At 35.7% G+C, this 21,211-nt stretch overlaps 1 protein-coding gene across 2 annotated transcripts; it reads right to left on the bottom strand.

Moving 5' to 3' along the window:
- Window positions 1–14,858: 14,858 nt before the first annotated feature.
- On the bottom strand, window positions 14,859–18,584 carry LOC113290722 (26S proteasome non-ATPase regulatory subunit 4 homolog). Of its 2 annotated transcripts, none has more exons than XM_026540313.1 (10): window positions 18,450–18,584; window positions 18,213–18,326; window positions 17,930–18,035; window positions 17,650–17,764; window positions 17,352–17,561; window positions 16,996–17,284; window positions 16,623–16,755; window positions 16,360–16,451; window positions 16,185–16,268; window positions 14,859–15,244 (listed from the first exon to the last, which is right to left on the bottom strand). In XM_026540313.1, the coding sequence occupies exons 1-9, from the start codon at window positions 18,459–18,461 to the stop codon at window positions 16,185–16,187; spliced, it is 1,155 nt and encodes a 384-aa protein (XP_026396098.1). In that variant the 5' UTR covers window positions 18,462–18,584; the 3' UTR covers window positions 14,859–15,244. The 2 variants fall into 2 exon arrangements, with proteins under 2 accessions (XP_026396098.1, XP_026396092.1); XM_026540307.1 differs by having other exon boundaries at window positions 16,200–16,268.
- Between the last annotated feature and the right edge of the window lie 2,627 nt (window positions 18,585–21,211).

Genomic DNA, 21,211 nt, shown 5'->3' with positions numbered 1-21,211 from the left:
GCTTCGATTCGATTAAATTGGAGTTAAAAAAATAATAATTCTGAAACTGTTTACGGTTCGGAGTTCTTAATTTCCCAACCGTAAATCATACTTTACGTCTTAGAAAATAGGATTTCCTACCCGTAATTTGGTTTACGGTTTGGACAATTAATACTCACGGCCGTAAAATGTTGTTTACGGTTAGAAAATCCTAACCGTAAGCGATACTGATAATCACGAAAAGAAAAAAGAAAAAAACAGAGGTTGAGTTTCGGTAAGGATTTCTTAACCATAAATCAGAAATACGGTTAGAATAATTAAAATTCCCAGTCGTAAATGTGGTTTATGGGTAGATTTTCCTAACCGTAAGGTGACAAAAAATTCCAAAATGAAAATATTTGCATTTTAATTTTATATTCGAAAGAGTACTAGTTTATTTAATACTCGGTTTTAGAATGAGTAGTACTTTATACTCGATTTCTAAAAGGATATCAGATCATTCTCGGTTGTATCAGATCATACTCGATTTTAGAATTTGATAACCGATTTCAAAATGAGTATAACTTTATACGCGATTTCAAAATGAGTATAACTTTATACTCGATTCCAAAAAGAGTATAAGTACATACTCAATTTAAGACTGAGTATAAAGTGATACTAATTCTATGGTCATAAAATGAGTACATATTCAATCTAAAAAGAGTTCAACTATATACTCATTTTCCTATAGAATAGAGCTCATTACAGCTGAGAAATGTTAAATTCTGAGCCGTAAATCAGGTACACAGTTGGGAAACTAGGAAATCCTAACCGTAAATGTATGCTTACGGTTAGGATATTCTAGCCGTATGTACCACACCACCTGTAGGTTTTATATTCTAGCCGTATGTACCACACCACCTGTAGGTTTTTTGTATTACGGCTTGGTCGACCTATCAATTTCCTAGACGTAATAGGAAAGCGGTTAGGAAAACCATACGTATAGTTTTACGGTTGGAAGTACCCAGCCGTATATTACTCTGATAACCAAAAAAACAATGGACTCCTGGTTACGGCTAGGTATCATGTCTGTAACCCAGCCGTAACATTCTGGGCAATATAACGGCCAGAAGTTCTTCACTTCCCATCGATTATTTTTATTTACGGTTGGGAGTTCCTCAGTTTCCAACCGTGGTTATCTATTTACGACTGGTTCGACACATTTTCCTAGCCGTAACAGGAAAAAAACTCAGATTTGTTGATTTTTTACGGATTTGAATTGATAAAATTGGTATTGGGAGTTGATTATAAGGTTTCCCTGGGTAAATGAGGAAGGGTTTCATCATTGTTCTTCAAAGTATTTCAAAAAGATTTCACCTAAATCACCCTTTTTCCTTCTTCAAAATCCAAGAAAATAAAGTTTTGATTTGCAAAAGATTAATGATTTGATTAGTTTAATCCATTCACTAATACTGATTAGTTAGCCTAATCATTTTAATTAGCACTAATCAATTAAGGGTAGATTAGGCATTACAAAGAAAATAAGATAAGGGGTTCTATGAATTACTATTTTATAACCCTATGAAGCCCCAAAAAACCCACCCATTTAAATCCCCAATAATATGATTCTATTTGTAGACATTTACTGGGTTAATTTTTCTAACAAAAATTCAATTTGAACCAAACTAGGAAAAAACCGCATAGACTTAAAACACCAAAAGCGTCCTCCCTGTTTTCCACAAAGGGGCAAGACCCACTTCATTTTTATGTCTATCTGGTTTTCCAGTGGTTCAAATGGACGGTCTGTCCAGAACCACTGTTGTTCTAAAAATGAAAATCGGATTTCTTAAAATATCTATGACTATTTCATTTACCTTGGACCCGTTAATAGAGTGACCGTTTATGAACATACTCTCAAATATTATTCCATTTCAATTGTAATTTCTTGATTATAGAAAAACGAAAAAGCAGGTATTTAAGCAAGTTTGATAACCGACTTAAATTGGTAACAGTTTTAACCGGTTACCAACAAGTTTCTAACACAACGAAAATGATCACCTGTACACATGAGTGAATAATCTTATGCTCTGATATATTTCCGCAAGTCTATTGTTGATGGAGGATCTGAGTCACTGAGCTTGTGTTGAAGAAAAAAACTTTGAAGTAGATAAACCTCTAGTAAATATTTTTGTTATCTGCTATTGAGTAAACAAAATAATTTACCTCCAAAAACTTTGCAACAACTAAATATGAGATTACCTGTGAGATAAGCAGCCGCCATATTATCATACCACAAAACTAGAACTCTTAGAGAATGTAATTCAAGATCTGACAAAAAAAGTGATTGAACCCACACAATCTCAGGAGTTGCATCAGCTAAAGCACGGTATTAAACTTCAGTACTCGATCTGGAGATAGTTTTCTGCTTTCTAGAACACGGGGAAATCAAGTTCGGTCTGATGAACATGGTCGGCCGTACCATTAGTAGATCGCATGTGATCAGCTGGGTCACCAGCCCAATCTGCATCAGAAAATACCTGAATCTGGAAATAACTTGACCTTTGAACTGTAAACCATACGAAAGAGTACTCTGAAAATACCCGAGAATACGCTTTACTGCAGATTAAATAACCTTTGTTGGTGACTACATATGTTGAAAAGCCTTATGAATATGAACATCAAAAGTTGGAGATTCTTCAATACACTAGTAGAGGCAAAAGGAGTGGAGCATGACTTTGGTGAATTCCATTTTGGTCCTGATTAATAAATGTGTTATGTATTGCTCTTGATAGAGAAGTATCCCTACATAATTCATAGTCTTTGATAGCAAATTATCTTCTCCAAGTCGCTAATGAGTTGATCAACGTAGATGAAGAACTACCGAGTCTAAGATGTCAGCTACAAAAATAAGGACATATCGAGCTGCAGAGGCATTTTTTAACAAAGAATAAAAACCACAATTTAACAAAAACTGACTAAGTCTATCAAACCATGCTCTAGGAGATTGCATTAAGCCATACATTGATCACTATAATTAGCAAACATGATTTGGCAGAAGCTTGTCAGTACAACATGAAGGCTGGATCATACACACATTTTGAGAAATGACCATGCAAGAAAGCGTTCTGACATCTAGTTGTCTAACTTTCCAACCTTTGTAAATAGATATATAAGGAATCATACGTACTGTGGTAGGATAATCAATCCCGTCAACTTGATTATATCCCTCGGCAGCCGGTATGGCTTTATATCTCTCTATGGAACTCAAAAAAAACTGACTAAGTCTGTCAAACCATGCCCTAGAAGATTTCTTTATGCCATACATTGATCATTATAATTAGTAAACATGATTTGCAGAAGCTTGTCAGTATAGCACGAAGGTTGGATCATACATACATCTTTTGACAAATGACCATGCAAGAAAGCATTCTTGACATCTAGTTGTCTGACTTGCCAATCTTTAAAAATAGAAATATAAGGAATCATGTGCACTGTGATAGGATTCACTGCAGTACAAAAATTGTCCTGATAAGTAATCCCCTCAACTTGATTATATCGCTCGACAACCTTTATGGCTTTATATTTTTCTATTGAACCGTCAACTTCTCTTGATCCTAAATATTTACTTGCAGCTTATAGCATTCTCACCGGAACTGAGAAGTACCGATTTCCAAGTATCGTTATGCAATAATGCATTTATCTCTCTATCCATAGCGGCTCTCCACCTAGGATCTTTACAACCTTTAGATTAATAAGTAGGAATATTGATATCTCCACACACATACTGCATCTCTGAAGCATAAACTTTAGGCTTAAAAATGTCATTCAAGCCCCTTATAGTCATAGATATATTTATTGGCAGTAGGAATTGAAGATAAAGATGAATTTGGTGTAGCGGATGATGATAATGCAGCAGAACATGATATAGAAGATGATAAAGGTAGAAATACAGTTAGATTAGATAAAGGAATGTCTAATTTATTAGATATTGCAGCACAAGAAGAATCATAATGCGAAACCAACATAGTAGATAAAGTTGCATTATCAAACTCCATTATCTGAAATAGTTTTACATAAAATAAAATAAAATAATCATGCTCATCAAACTTTATACCCCTAGAAATAATGATTTTGTTGGTAAGAGGATTGAAGCATCTGCACCCCTTGTGCATGTGACTGTAACCCGGAAATATGCATTTTAACATGCCCTAGTCCAATTTTATGGTTACTAAAAGGTCTAAGACATGGATACATGCACACCCAAAAGTTTTCAAGAACTTTGTAATTTGGTTTAAGATAAAAAAAAACATTTTAGGAGAAATTTGATGCAATATTGGTGTTGGAAATTTATTAATGAGAAAATTGGAAGTTTCAAAACCATAAGACCAATAAGACAGTTGTAAAGAAGCATGAGAAACAAGTGCTAATCCGGTTTCACTATGTGCATGTATTTCCTTTGAACTATTCCATTTTGAGCATGTGCATAAAGACAAGGTACCTGATGGCCTATTCCACAAGAGTCTAAACATGTTAAAACATTTTTGTATTTACCCTCCCAGTCAGATTGAACAATCTTTATTTTTCTATTTAGAAGATTCTCAGCATGACTTTTAAACTTGATAAAAGTACCAAGAACTCCAGATATGTAAGCTAATTGATAAATCCATGTATAATAAAGAAATCAATAAATGACATATAATGTTTAAATCCATTGATAGAACATAAGGGTGAAACCCATACATCAATGTTAATATAATACGGAGAACCATCACATTGTTATGAGAGCTAAAGGGAAATGACAATGCATGAATTCTAGCTAGTTGGCATGCAGAACAAATAATATTAGACAAATAATTTACAATGACCACATAATTTACAATGAAGGTAAAACATGTTTCAAAATTTGATAAGAATGATGAGCTAGTTTATCGTGCCAACTAGCTATAATGGAGATAATAAAATTAATGCCTATTTTAACAAATTAGTTGTGAACTCAAACCAGACCATGGAGCAAAAACTTGTAAGTAACCATATCCTTCACAAAAAAATTGGTCATGATGAAATTCAAAGTAGATCTCCTTTGTAAATTGATGCACAAAAATAAGATTATAATAATTGATGGCACATGAAAATAAATTAGAAAGAGTAAATGTGGTAGTATCATGCTGGAAAAAAAAAAGAACCAACGTGAGTTATGCACAAACCTGAGTCATTACTAACACGCACTTGATCTGTTTCTTTGTACTCATAATGCAGATTTAAGTTTTACAAATCAGATGTGATGTGTTGTATAACTCCTGAATCAGGTACCCAACCAGAATGAGAAGTAGAAGAATTCTCATTATAAACTGCAAATGCTTCAGGTTTTGAACACCATAAATCCTCAATTCATTAATATAAGCATCAAAAACTAGTGTTATAAGCTTGCACCAATTAGTTTTCACTATAAGTTTCACTAGAAGCTTGCACCAGTTAATTCACAAGAAAAATAACCAGATTTCCTACAAATTTGATATCGAATGTATTAATCGTATTTCACAGGTAGTGGAAAAATTTGTTGCCACCACCAGACCCTCCAAATCTTCGTCTATTATCAGATATACCACCTCTAACCCCATCGTTTAAATTACCATCAGAACGATGTTCACGAAAACTATAAGATCTATTGAATGTTCCTCTGGGTGAATATGAATTCTAGTGAAGTTGAGCAGAAACATAAGTGTTATGATTACTTGAAATTGTAGATAAGCAATTGATTATGGATCATTATATCCCGAGTATTATTGTTCAAAATAATAATGATTAGCAGCTGAATTTTGTTATTGAGAGACATTAGCAGAAGCAGCGGTGAGATCAATTTTTGACTAAGAATTAACTCTGGCTTCTTCAGAAAGCAGTAATCCCAAAATTTCAGAAGATATAATTAGATCTTCATCAGAAATTGCTCTATCGATTTATGCCAACTGATGAGAAATTGATCTTGCTTTATTGAACTACACAACATAGAGTCGGAACTCTTATTCCAATTAACTAGATACGCCTTTAATTATATTAACCAACATTTAGTAGTATCGGTATAATAACGCTCCAATCGAATCCAAACTACGTGAGAGAAAGTACAATCAAGAACTTGCGAGTTTGTTTCTTCAACATAAGTTACGAATAACCAGGATAAGATAGCATGATCTTGATTGATCCATTAAGTAAAAGTTGGATTATGAAAAAACTCATTTTCCACATCTAGATTGTCTGAGTTGGATTGATATGCCAAGATCGCAATACCAGCAGGAGAAATTATTTTGTAACAATTAATTGGAGATCGAAATGTTCCATCAAATAATCGAAAAAATATTGTAACTATGAAGTAATGGTACGATTTTTGATTTTAAGAGAGAGTAATTTATGGTTGTTAGTTTTGATGGTGGTTTGAATACCTAAATTATATATCATGACCAAATATGACCCAAACTTCGACTACCCGAAATTTGCTTAACTAACTCCAAGTCTAATTGGATGACTTTAGATTTTTCAAATGACCTAATTGAATCTGATTAGTCATTTAAATTCTACTTCGCTGAGAAGTGTTTTACCACGTGCCCAAAATTTACTTATCAACCAAAATCTACTATTATCATCCAAAATCAGCACGGTAATTTGCACTATAATCTAGAATTAACCAGTGATTTGAAAAAAGTTTATTGATCTTAAATTTGCATCATAGCCTTGAATTTGACTTTTAACCCGAAGTACATATTTCCGATATAAAAAATTTGGCCCTAACCCGAAATATGCATCATGATTCATACAATTGTAAGTTAAGTATGGTGTGTGACCAAAATCGTATGAAAATGACACAAAATATATCTCATGTTTCGATTTGCTTGGTAACCTACAATTTCAGTTGGCAAAAAAATTGTTTCGCGATTCAAAATATATTAAGCAATCTTAAATTTTCTTTCGTGATCTGATAGTCACTATGATATGCAAATAACACCGTGAAGCATACATGATATATGCAGTGTGATAAACACTTCTGACTAAAATTAGCCCCGCAACAAATATTATATTTCGTGATCCATAAGAACAATTCCTATTGGACAAATAAATTTTAGATTTGTTATATTGCTCCCACTACGGAATGAGCAAACATGAAATTTGGATGGGCAAACCAATACATCTGAGGGTTTGCGCATTGTGGACAAACAAGAGACGTGCATCTCTTCTTCCATCGCGCGGTTGTAGAAGAAATGCCAGAGGTTGAACTTAAGTCGTGCGGTCTAAGTTAACCAGATGGCATTTCTTCAATAGATGAACGACGCAAGAAAATACGCCCAATGACTCTATTTGAATTTTGTATATATACTCGTTTCCTACATCATATCAAATTACACCTCATTCAAATCTCAACTACATCATATCAAATTACATCTCATTTAAATCTCAAATATCACAGAGATCTCTTCTAATTTCAAAAAAAAAAATCAACGACATATATGCTATTATTAGTTCGTCGTGTTCGGTCTACTCAAAAAGAAGATTTAACTATTTGCAGAAAATATGTGTTACAGTATCAGCTTCTTATAAAAGAAACAAAAAGGGTGAGTGTCTGGGAGGCCATTTACGAAACGTTCTTGATCGCTGTCGTATGCGTCAAAAATAATATTACTTTCTCACAACTTAAAATATATAATATAACAAGGGTAAGAAAGGATCGTTCCCACAGAGAGGATCTAGGTTTTCAAGTTGTTTCGGTTTCCTATATAAACAAGGGGGATTTCAGATTTTTATGTAAAGGAAAATAAACTAAAAGCAAATAATGAAATAAACAAGCAAATCAATAAGATGAAGATATTGGTCAAGGATTAGTTTTCATTCACAAACATGAATTTGTAACAATAACTAGAATTTATATTTAATCTCAATTTTTATCAAAGGCCCTAGGATACCTTGATCGCAAGAATATCCCGCTAATTTCCTCTTATCATCAACAAACACATTAAAAGATGCGAATATGAATTCTACCTAAGAGAACAACCTAACGTGTAAAAGCACTATCAAGTTTAACTCCCTAAGAGCACTAAGTTCTATGAAATAAGACTGATCAACGCAAACGAACGTGTAAAAGCACTAATCCGTTTTAACAAAGGTTATAATCCACATGTAACTACTAGGATGTATCACTACAAGCAATAATCACAATTATGCTACGTGTATTCAAGGTGTATCACGTTTACGTATAATAAACCCTAAACTAGCAATAGATATGATTACGAGTTCTACCAATTTGCAACTTGATGAAATTAACAATCAATCATACATGCGATATTTCTAGTGAATCATAATCGATAATTGTGAGACAAAACTAATTTATTGAATGAAAACCCATATTTGGAAATCCAACTTATTCCTTAACCAATAATAAAATCTAGGTACTCATGGCATAGGAGTTCATTACAAGAAGAAAAAGAAAACTCATGTTTCTAACCCTAGGCTAAAAGTAGAGAAGAAGATAATATCAAAGGAACCCCCCTAAAAGATAGAAACCTTCTCTTTTTATATGTTTCTCAATTTCGCAAATCTGGTCGCACCCTTCTGCCAAAAATCAGTCCTTGAAAGAGCCCACAAGTGAGGCCCAAGTCCATCTGAGTAAACTACTGAATCGGTGAGTCAACTCGCCTGACTCTGATTTTGGCCGAGTTCTGGCTGTTTCTGGGTGATTTCCAGGCCTAATTCCGGCCTATTTTCATCTCCTTCTCTGCATACATTCACAACATTCAAATCCTAACATTCATCTAGTTCAGTTCACTTTTCTATAATCTTCTTTCCTGTCAGTACCAACTCCACAACTCCATTCAATCTTCCTCATGTGCTTTCCCTGTAGTAGTCCATAAGATGTTTCCAGCTGACTTGCTCAAGCTACTCTTTGATAAATGCACATATTGCAAACCCATTGTTAATTCATCTCACAACAATATCACTCCATGCGCTTCAGTTCAGATGCAACCCTTCACTGCCCATCACCAGCTAGTAAATTGCAACTCAACTCCCATCATTCCATTCCTTGTTGCACTCTCGCACAATCCATTACCTGCAGTTTCGAAAACAACAGCACCGCCAGTTTCGCAATTTCTACCAGTAGCAGCTCTTTCCCTGCAAAATCATGTCTTAACATACATCTAAGAATCTCCATTATACTTCACTGCAGGTTCAACTTCAGATCACCAGCAACACCATCGATTTCAATCTCGACCATCTGCAGCTTCATAATCCATTCCAACACTTTCCTTCTTTACTTAGCTTCATCCTATCAGTAACAGCTCATTTCCAAGTATGCGGCAGCATCAACCTTCTCTGCAACTTGTACTCATACCACCAACTGCTGCCATTCTCTGCTTTAAACTCAATAGAACTCATCACTGCAATATCAGCACACCATCTCCTTGTACTGCTCTTCTGGATCCTAACTGCAATTGCACTTGCATTATCACCTGCAACACCACCACTTCCTGCAAATTTATCTTCAGTTCAGCTTTCCTGCTTGTATCTTCTTAGCAGTAACTCAGGACATTCTACGTCCATGCTCAAAGATAATTACCAGCACCAGTTCAGCTGAACCATTTCCAGGCCATGTCCAGCTCTTGACCTGCAATACTCTAGACAACACTTGGTAACTGCAACAACAAGAACATAATTTCAGCTTCATTCTTGAATTAGTCACCAATTGAACTCCAACCCATCTTCTAATTCCTTCAGTTCGGCCATGATTACAAGCACAACCCAACTTCCTTGTTCAGATCGATCCCTCAATTCTTCAAGAACAACACCACCAGCAGATAACCCTCTTGGATGATTTCTTAATTTGAATTTCTGTCTGTGCCATATCAAAATACGAATTTAGGGTCAACCCACTATTTCCTGCTTAATTCAACGCAGATACATTAACAGCTTCACTAATTTCCCATCTCAATTACTTCCCGGTCTGAACCTCGATATCGGCTTGAAACTTTGCCCAGTTCGAACTCTGAATTCTTCAATCACCATCACTCCTCACATTAGACGATGTAGCTACATCATCTGTTCTTTCTCCTCATTAAATATTCTTCCCAGCAAATTTCGTTTCACCAAATCTTCAATCGGCAGCAAAACTCTTCTCAGATCCCCTTTTAAAATGTGTCTGAATTTCTGATGAAGTCCTAATTTTGGATGTAAAAGAAGATAAGGTTATTAAGGAACCCCAATAGATTGGATAAGGGCCATCCATTATTCCATTCAACTGTCGGTTCTGGAGGACTGACAGTTTATTTTCCTGCTTAATTCATGTATTATCAGTTCCCTGGAACTGGCAGGATTATTCAATGGCTTTGCAAATAACTTTCTCATATGAAGCCGGAATGAACTAATTCTTTCGTTGCTAGTTTCGTCTTTTTGTTCTCTTCAAGATGATTGGGAAGAAATCATGGATTTGAGCGAGTTTCACTTCCTTTTGCTCCAATGACTCCAAAACACCTATAAAACTCAAAAGCAAACATAAGATACATAATTCACACGAATAACAGCAAAGAAAGCATAAACAATAGATAAAAATGAAGGTGTTTACCACACCTATCAGTTCTGCACTGATACCAGAAACCCAAATCGTTGTGCTATATCGACTTACAGTGTTGGTTTCAAAAAATTATAAAACCAGTAAATGAATTTATAGCTTTGACCATACAAATCAACTGATTACGAATTATGCGGGAAACTGATGCTCAGTTGGTACGAAAATCTTTAGACGAATGACAAAGATGGAATAAACAACTTTCCATTTCGAAAGTTGTTTTCAAATCCTTAAGGTGTTGGATAAAGTCGATCCCTTTTTGTTGGATGCTTTTCCACCAATTACATCTCAATGAAGATCTCTACTCAGAGGTATAATATGTAATGGTTATGAAAGATGAAATTGTGCCATCTAATTAGACGTAATAGAACTTTTACGAAGCAATTTGAATTCAATGTAAAACATGTAACATAAATGAAATTTACAAGCATTTCAATTTGGATCATCATTTTGTTCCTCATTTTCGTTCCATGCTCTAAGATCCGAAATACTTCCACTTTCCAACAAATATAAAAATGTTCTTATTTGTCCAACAATTTTCTCCATATCATTGAAGATCATAAGTCTTGATGCCCGGACACATGACCTAGAATTAACTCTAGGTTAGCAACTACATTCGGCGAAGCAAACTCAACAACACGATTTTGAGTATATTCGATATTTGTAGCGGGCGCTAGTTCATTCATCTTTTCGATTTCTTTGTTCCCTTATAGTGTCTATGACAGTCTTCATTTTTGTAAACTAGTTAAGAATTAAAAGGATAAATAGTATATTTCGTTTAGAAAAATTAGGAAGAAGAGAATAAACTGGTGTGAGTAAAAATGGTTGAAAATATAAGGATATGTAGTGTTTGAAAGTTAGAGTCATTGGAAAGTTAACCGCATATGCTCATTCTTCAATCGCCAGCGTCTTTATTCCAACTGCCAGCGGTTCAACCAACCACACGCGTCCAAACATCCACAACGCATTCTTTTTTTTAACGAATATATTTTCCCACAGTGGAAAAGTTTGTTTGTTCACCCACATAACTGACCAAAATTCCCAGTATACAAATTCCCTTAGGCTAAACACTATGGTGAAGGATTTCCTTTAGCTATAGATTATTTGAAGCTAAGGGAAATAGGTCTCAGGACAACCTCACTATGGAGCGATAAAATCCCTAAGCTCACTACTTGGAAACTCAGTTTCCGTGTAAATAGTGTCAAACGGAAACTGAGTATCAAGTTTTTTTTCCCCGTAGAAGTATTTGTATAGGTTAAAAAATAATCAAGAGAAGGCAATAAAAATATAATAGGTAAAATAAAATAAAATTTAGTGAATAAAAATAATGAAAAATAAAAGTTTTAGTGTATAAGAGTAAAAATCAGAAACTCGGTATCCCTTGAAAATCACACGTAAACTGAGTTTCCGTAAAGTAGTTTTTTTAGCGAAAACTCAGGGTCCGTGTGATTTCCTTAGCTATAAGGTGGATCAGATCTGATCAACTACTCTGTGTATCTAAGAGATATCACTACATTTAAGCGACACGAAAGACCATAATAATTAAGCCATAGCGAAGCGAAATCGCTTATCATAGTGCTTGGCCTTAGGTTGGGTGTTATGGTCATTCAAGATTCAGCCTAAAAACCGCTACAAAAGCGTTGTCTTTTTTTCTGATTCAACATAAGGTTCAAGCATTTGCTTGGATGCTATCTTGAATCAACACATGAGCGACCAACGGGTTAGCGCTCAGAAATCTGCTTTAGCATCCAATGGTTTGGCGCCTAACAACATATTCTCCCAGAATATGCTTCCTAGGGTGTACTGGTAACGCGCCCAGCGACTAACCATTCGGCGCCACACCTGAGTGCCAAACCATTGGTCGTCGGGATTAAATATTTGTTTAACCTATTTTAAGCGACACCATGTTAACACTCAGACGACATAACTCACATTGTTAATGATAACTCATTTTCTGATCGGGATATGAAGGTTCAGAGAGAGGACTCAACTTCGTAGGGTTTACCTATAACTGATAACTTGATTTTTCAAACCACTTTACATATGTGTCGTCTACAACCACTTTACATATGTGTCGTCTACAACCACTCGCTCCTGATGAGTCTTTCCCGTAAATTATCAAGGGAAGTCACTCATTATATAAATGTCATGTCCGCCCATTATCGTCCATTCAATCCTGAAACGAAACGCATTTTTCAACGTGTCATTGATATCTCATTTAGCACAGAATTTCCATCATCCTTATCAACGCACTTTTATTGGAATAGAAATCTCATTGTCCTTATCAAAGTACTTCATTTCTTTCACGCATCTACACATCCCATTAAAACCACCGTTCTTACTATAATCATTCTCAAAAATACCCGACAACCATTAGGCACTTTGATCGAGTTGACTGGGTCAAGCGTCCAATAATTTGGCCCTCAGTCAGAAGCGTCCAATGGTTAGACTCTAAGCGCCTGATAGTTAGACGCTTTTAGAGGGAATGTTGAACTACCGGAAGGGCTGGGAGGTGGTTCAAAGCCACGTGACACCGTCTTGAATGCTGAATGACCATAGCACTCAGCCTTGGGAAACGCCCTATTAGCAAACCTATCAGTAATGCTATATGTGTCTCCGGTGTCGGTAACAATATGAATAGGTGATGGACTTTGCTTTTCCTGGTAACCTTGGGATTCAGTCTGAAACGCATCGATTAAAGTCGGGTGATGACTTTTATAGTGGAGACCCTTTTTGTCATCAGCATATGCTGCATATCCGTTGCTAGAACTTAACGTTTCAATGTTGAGCAACGTCATTGTTCCAGCTAAACACGTATTTCTAGTTTTTTCTTTTCAATGCATGCGTGAGAAACTGAGCATACGGCAGGTGTAACCCAAAATATCAACAAAAGTCTTACGGCTCATGATACCATTAGTACTGTGGATGGTAAATTTGTCTCATCTTTTAGAGAGGTAATCGTGGATAATGAATAGTAGCTGTCACGGTAGAAAAAGCAAAGTGGGTTTCCTCATCTTTTAGTTTTATCAGGAAAGACAAGATATACAATAGAGTAGTGTGGAGAAAGATGAACTCTTCGAGTAAAAGCAAAGTCTGGGAAGAAAGAAGAGATAAGAAGGCGCACCTCACAATGTAAACTCACACCAAAAAAAGAAGGAAGGAAAGATATCGAGAAAAGTAAAATGAGAATGAATCCGTTTTTATCATGAAAGTAAAAGGATTCGAATTGAGGATTTCTTGTTATGTCATCGAAGTCTCTCATTCAATATTTTTATGCCCACTATGATTAAAGATCTAAATTCTCTTCTACCAAGAATCTAAATTATTAATCATCATACTATATTAAACAAGTTGACGTAGTACTACTATAGGGATTATTATTGAGGAGGGAGGGGAACAAGAAAAAAGATAAGGATGGGTATAGTTGGTAAAGATAAGATTAGGAGGAAGAGATGTAAACAAAAATCATTCATGCGAATAAAAAAATAAATAAAAAGAGTCCAAAAGAGAGAAGGCAAATTCAGGGGACCATAAAAGACGGGGGTAATATCAGACAGTCGATCAATCAAGTGTTTTTGGACCATCGGCTTTTTAAGCACAAAACAAAGACTCTCATCAGTCCCATCTCTTATTATACACCAATACTTGATCATCTACAACTATTTCTATCTGTTTCTATCCTTTAGTTTTAAATGAATTTGGTACAGAAGAAGTTGTTGCAGTCAAGTTACATGGGTGGGGGGACAAGGAGAAGGTGTTTGGTCCTAGTTTCACGCTGTCGACTCGCTGCTTCTTTGTATTCTATGTATCTCACAAAAGTAAATAGAGAAAAGTAGAGATTATAGAGTCAAAATCATGAAATCAAATTCCCAGATTAACTTTACTTGCTCTCTCGTATAGCCATATTATGAGTTCATATTCAGCTCTCTTAATCCTTATTAACAGTTCCCAATATCTGCTTCAGTCCTACAGGCCACAGTTCTATCATGACATAACATGCCCAGCTGTCTGCACAGTCATGTCTTCCTTTGAATGAATCTGGGAGTGAACAATAGTACAAGGTTAACAGTTCAGGAGGCCAATCTCCTATCTGGCATTGTCCAACACTCTCTAACAGATGCCAACAAGAAATACAGTGACAGTTTAAACCAGGAAAAATTTGCTGATTCTTTTATTTCCAAAAGTTGCCAGTTTGAGCTTATCGTCTGGAATATTTCAGATTTAAGGTGTTAAGACAACTCCGGCAACCATTTGGCTTAACTCAAGGATTAAAGGGAAATGTAGAGAAGCAGAGTTGTACTTCAAAGCAAATGAAACAGGCATAAATAAAAACTGTGAAGTCCACCATCGAACAACAATTCTGGAAACTTAAACTTAAATATCAGTTGATAAGAAACGACGTAGTGGTTACAAGAATATGGTCTGCGAAGAATACAATCATTAACCTCTCACAAGACACAACTGAATGTTTGGACCTTTAAAAGAACAATACTGGTGCTTGATTGGAGTCATTGGAAATACAGAGCCCTACTCTGGCCATTCAACTGATCTAGACACATAATACTATTTCATGCCAGTCTTGAGGAACTTGAAAAGGATCAACCTCGGTGACTCGACCACAAGTGGGACCCCTTTATGGCAGCATCACTTCTTCTCCTCCTCTTTTGACTGGTTTTCATCCTTCTTCTGTGGATGGTAGTTTTCAATAGAAAAATCATCACAAACATCCTAGTAAGAGTATATTCACATAGTAACATACTGGCATACTGCAGCTTATAAATGATACAAGTTTCAAGTGAAACACCACTGAGATAAGTTTTATATGAATTCGTGCCAAGCTGAGGGTCAACAAATAAGTATGGGAAACTTACTGGATGGTATTCATATCTGAATAATTGACTCCTTAGACCCTAGCTTCAGATGAAAAAACTTCTACCAACTCTTAACACTTGCTTCAGTTAGATATTAGAACGTTCAAGTGGTTACAGGGCATTAACATTATTAGATGGATGACTAGGCTAACTTATTTCGTGTGTCAGTAGCTGTTTGCCTGTGAACAATTTTCATAAACCATATTTAAAGATGAACGTGCATAAAGTTACCAAACAAAATATGAAACACAATGACACCGTGATCATCGTCTAAAGACCAACTCAAGTACGCAGGTTGCAGCTGCCTCTAATATTAAAATACACCTTCAAAACCTTCTTACCCCTCCTAGACCTGCTGTATCTTTTCTACGCTTATGATTTCTCACTACGTCAAAGTTCAAACCACTGTTTTGTCTTTATCCAAAAGAGCTCCTACAGGTTCGGCATTTGACATTTGTAGCACCACCGTTTCTAGATAACGAATTCAGTGACCTATAAATTTTTTTAATGTGTTCAGTTTCTAAAACTTTACTAAGACTGAGATACCATCATGTCTACAATCAGAATTTCGTTTTGACAGGCCACAAAAGAGTATAGGACTGCTGGATAAAGCATACTACTACAGGAAAAGCATGCGATGAATTTTCTTTTAAACAACAGATCAAAACCAAGAAACAACAAGAATCTAGAACAATCATATCTAAGAGAAACGAAAAACAAGATGTAACCAAATACTAAATATAATATTAACTTTCTTAGTCCTTACTAACCTCTCCTTGGCCTTGCAAAGATGCAAGCAAATCTTTCACTGAAGGATCATTTGGATCAACTCCTGGAAGCTGTAACAGGAGACACATATCCATTATCCATTATATAATGCAGAAAGAACTAATTCAGCAAAACTTGGTAACTGCAGAATGAAATACATACAGAAGCAAGGATGGATGTCATAAATGACTGATCACCCAGCACTTTGTTCATTTCAGTGTCTTTTGCACTTTCCTCCACAGACATCTGAAGGGCTGCATGAATCAGTAAAAGCACAACAATTAGCCAAGCAGAAAAGCACAACCTGAACTCTTATCTACTAAGATCCCGACAAATGAATACCAAGTCATCTATCAGCCAAATTTCTAAGCAATGCACAGGAAAAATCTATATCGATGGTTTAACAAAAGGTATAGCATACTCACCCATGGCCAGCTCCTGATCGTCTGTACTTGCGTCCATCATATCTACGTCACCTGTTGATTTACCAGAATGACTTGACGCTGGATCACCCATGGACATTGACAGGGCTTGCTGAAGCAATGCAGTTTCCTCATCCTGTTAACAAAACTGAGTTAGACACTAATAGCACCTATTAAACCCAAGGCTACAGCGAATATTTTAATCATACAAACATTCAATTCACGTGTTTTAAGCCGATATAGTCATTTAATTTTCATTGTGTGATATATAAAACTTAATGTAAGCATACGAAGGCATTCACTGCCTACATGCAAACAGCAGAATACAAGTTGTGGAAAAGAATGATAGATCTTGAAGTTAAAACAGAAGACTAACCATTTGATCATTTCCTTTAACGTCATCAGCAGCCACATTTTCAGTCATTGTTGCATCTTGTGAATTTGAAGATTCCCCTCCTTGTTTAGCAGCTTCATCTGCTGTCTTCTTGGCAGCAGCTTCTTGTCTTGCTCTCTCTTCTTCCATGGAAACCCTAAGAGCAAGAGCAAGCTCAGGATCTAAGTTTGGATCCACTCCAAAATCATAACCACCACCTCCAGATGCCGCTGCTGCTGCAGCTGCAAAACCACTTCCACCTCCTTCCCCATCCCCAGTGAATATGGGTGTGCTGCAACCCAAAAACGAAATGTCAGCTTAATGAAGCAGAAATCTGCATAAGAAATTATGAGAGTTACCTGATGAGAACATCAGAGAGAGCATTAGGACCAGCAGGAACATGGACAATGCGACTACTGTCGCTATTGTTTACAGATGCAAGGAGAGCTTCAAGCTTCTCTGGCTTCTCATCGCCTTCTTCACCAAAATCAACAATGTCCAGGGCAACACTGTTCTTTTTCAGCTTCTTTCCAATTGTTTCCAATACCTTCTTATCATATTTCACTGGACTGGAGCACATAATAAAAATAGACACTGTAAGTATAAGTAGGAAAGTTCGTGAGACTGCAATACCAATAGGGATGTAACACAGGTTACCTTCCAGCAAAAACTATAATTCTCTGTTGCTGCTTTTTATTTTGACGATGTTTAAGAGCCAATTGAGCTACCTGGATCCCAGCAGCCAAGTTCATCTCTCCACCTACTTCTAACCCTATAAAAGCAAACAATTCAAATTCGAACAGTAAATTTCCAACCTGAAGGTTTGCCCAAGATAAAATTTGAGACACGTGATCAGACCATACCAAAAAGAACATCAGTACATAAAATATTTAAAATACAATAACAGGAACTTTGGAAAAGACGATAGAGTAATTACCATGCATGCAAGCCAATATCTTTCCAAGATCACTGGTAGGAGTAACCAATACACGAACACCTTTACCAGCCATTGTTAGAATTCCAACTGTATTCTCAGGATTAGACTGCACAGCAACCATAAATTTGCCAACTTCAGATCACAAATTTAAAATACCCCAAATTTTAATTTCCCAAACTAATAAATTTCATAAAAATCCATAAATAACTTATCAACTTGAATTAAACCCTAAGAAATATCAAATATTCAGCCAAATTTCAAGAAAGGGTTTTTTCAAGATGACCTGTGTTTTAGCACCGCAGATGAGATTCACAGCATCAGCTTGAGCTTGAAATCTAGTTGGTGAGTAATCACCGTTTCTTGTCCATTCAGAATTGTCGATACATATCATCGTCGCCTGATTAATTAACCACATACAAAAAATAGATCAAATCAAACCCTAATTTGTAAAAAGAACACACACAAGTATAGAAATCTAATCAAAATTCTTGAGTAGACGGTGGGCAAGAAGATTACTGACCTCGAGAACCATCGTTGAAGATTTAGAGTGTCGCTGAAGTAATCAAATATATCTGATTTTGACGAAATCTCTTCTCGCTAGTGGAATTTCAGAGGAGAAACGAGGGAAAAAAATAATGACCAAGGACGCGATCCAGCTTTTCCTTGATATTGGCACTACCCCGATCCTTTTGTTGTTTCGGCCTCAGGTAAAGTTTGGGCCACTGGCACCCAAGTCCAACAGCCCAGTCCGTAATGGATTCAGCAGGTGTTTGGTAAAACCAAATCATAAAGAGAACTGTAAATAGTAAAAAATATATATAGGGTGAGGATCCTCTCACATTTTGGGAACTATCTTTTCTACAAAAATCAAACGGGAGCGTATTTGAAGTTAATATTTTGGGATATGTTCGTCATACCAAGCTCCACATGTCCACAAAAAATGAACACATTCCGAAATATAAAACTTCGTAATCTACTACTTTGAAAATCAACCGTCGAAAACCAACGAATTTTCAACGGTTAAAATTGAGATCGATAGATGGCGGGGTTTAGTATTTCGGAATATGCTCATTTTTTGTGCATATGTAGAGCTTTGCTAGACGAGCATATTCCCAGAATATTAACTTCAATACTCTCTCGTTTAAGTTTTATTAAGAAAAATATCTCCCAAAGTGTGAGATAGTGTGAATATAAGAGTGTGAAGGGATACTCCCTCATATATATAATCATAGAGAGAACTGAAAATTATCATACATTTCTGAATTAAAAATGGATAACTAGCTCAGTTGGTCATTCTCGTTTCTCAAAAGTTTGATACACTCTAAGAGGCCTCAGGTTCGAGTCCCACTGTCAATATTTCAGAATTTTACATGGAAGATAGAGTTAGCTTTTCCACCCTGCTGACATAATCAACCCCTATCTGTTTCGCTCGTTTGGCTGGTTCCTCATGAGGCTCGCTGATAAGCTAGCACGACAACCTATTCAACTAATGTAGTAGTACGTTGTTGGAGCTTAGCTTGTTAGGCTTCCAACTAGTTTCTTGTGATAAGACTCTTTATTTTCAGAAATAGAAAAATACTTCCTCCGTCCGGATTTAGTTGATAAAGGATATTAAGAAATAGATAAATAACAATTATCTTTCCAAAAGTATGTAAATAGACTTTTGAGTGATATATGAGTTCAAGTCTCCACATACCTTTTGTTGATGAAGTTCCACAAGCTTCCTTAAGTAGTTCTTCGTCTTCAATCGATGAATGTTGTGAAGTCTAAAGCTCAACTACACATTCTATCATAATCCGAGACTTAGCTATAAGCAGACTAGAAATCAAGACTTATAGTTTTGGCAACTAAACTTGACAAACAATCTTGAGATAGCAACGCTTGCGAGTTCGACCGAGCAATGCTCTACTAAGCTCTCAGACTTCAACTAACAAACCAGTATGCATACGAGTATGCATACTATGGTTCCCGGACTTGGAATAACTTGCAACAGTTAGCATACAAGTACGCATACTATGCTATATCCAATCAATGGTTAATTTTTCTAAACTCTCAGTTTAGTCATTGAAACATTCTTAGAAGACGGGAATAGCTGTGTCACACAAACTATTAGCTTCAAAGTAATATTTCTCTCTTATGATAAATCATTTGCATGGACAATTTTCAATTGATCCAAAAATTAATTCATAAAACAATATTGTTAAGGACCTTTGAACATCTTTTCTTATAATCATATTTCGAGATTTTTCACAAGACAAGCTTGACTCGAAACTTCTTCTTTGTAAATCTACTAGAAGTCATATAGAATGGTAAGATAGTGAGTAAAATAAAATGGTCCAGTCTTCACACACCTAATAAAAAAGTTCTTCAAATGTCTTCGTCGATCTTCTGTCTTCAAGGGTGATGTTTGATGCTCAACAACAAATTCTAATCTAGGCCGAGACTTGACTTAGTAGACTAGAAATCAAGATATAATTTTGATCACTTAAATTGACAACAAGCTTGAGATAGCAACACTTGTGGGTTCGACTGAGCAATGCTCTAACAATCTCCTTCTTTGTCAATTTTAGTGACAGAACTATTCAATACATATGAATACAAAAATAAATGAACTTTTCAGCTCAATCCACTATGCTTGATTTCCTTGGTTCTTCAACACACGTCTTAAATTCTTCGTACTTCAAGTTCTTCTAATGTTTTGCATGTGTTTGTTCAACACTTTGTTGTTGAAGATCCGTAGCGATAATAACTTTTGAGAAAACTCAAAAAGAACTTTGATAGAATGAGATAATCACTCTACTCATTGGTTGTTATACAGAAACACAGTATTGTTACCTTTCTAAAATCCAATTGCACCACAATTTTGAAGAAATACTACAGTGATATGTTCTCCCCCTTATCCAATACATACTGTTTTTGAAAAATAGGTAAAACCTATATCTAATAACCCCCTCACCCCCATACATGATGCTCCGTAACGCCATATGTGATGTAATAAAATACTACTTAATAATTCTCCCCCTTTTTGTTAACAAAATTGGCAAAGGTGAAAAATCAGGATAATTATGAAATAATCAAAAGAGTTTCAAGACCAGAGAACACATACCAACCTTTAGTTTAAACGATTTATGAAATAATTACTTTCAGGGGCATAATGTCTTCTTGTCTACATCTAAGAGTTTTTCTAATGCATACATAACCAATTTGAGAACTAATTCAACATACAATTCATAAGTCTCGGAGCAAAGCTCAACAGAAAAATTATAATGTCGTTGAGAACAA

Source organism: Papaver somniferum, chromosome 1 (genome assembly GCF_003573695.1).
Source record: "Papaver somniferum cultivar HN1 chromosome 1, ASM357369v1, whole genome shotgun sequence".
Lineage (NCBI taxonomy): Eukaryota > Viridiplantae > Streptophyta > Magnoliopsida > Ranunculales > Papaveraceae > Papaver > Papaver somniferum.
The sequence above is the reverse complement of the archived record's forward strand: the minus strand, read 5'-3'. Positions and strand labels throughout refer to the sequence as shown.

Excerpts from the sequence above, each read along its gene's own strand:
- LOC113290722 (XM_026540307.1), bottom strand. Across the intron at positions 16,756-16,995 it reads TTAAAGGAAATGATCAAATG|GATGAGGAAACTGCATTGCT; the intron begins GTTAGTCTTCTG and ends TTTTGTTAACAG. Across the intron at positions 16,452-16,622 it reads CGATCAGGAGCTGGCCATGG|CCCTTCAGATGTCTGTGGAG; the intron begins GTGAGTATGCTA and ends TGATTCATGCAG.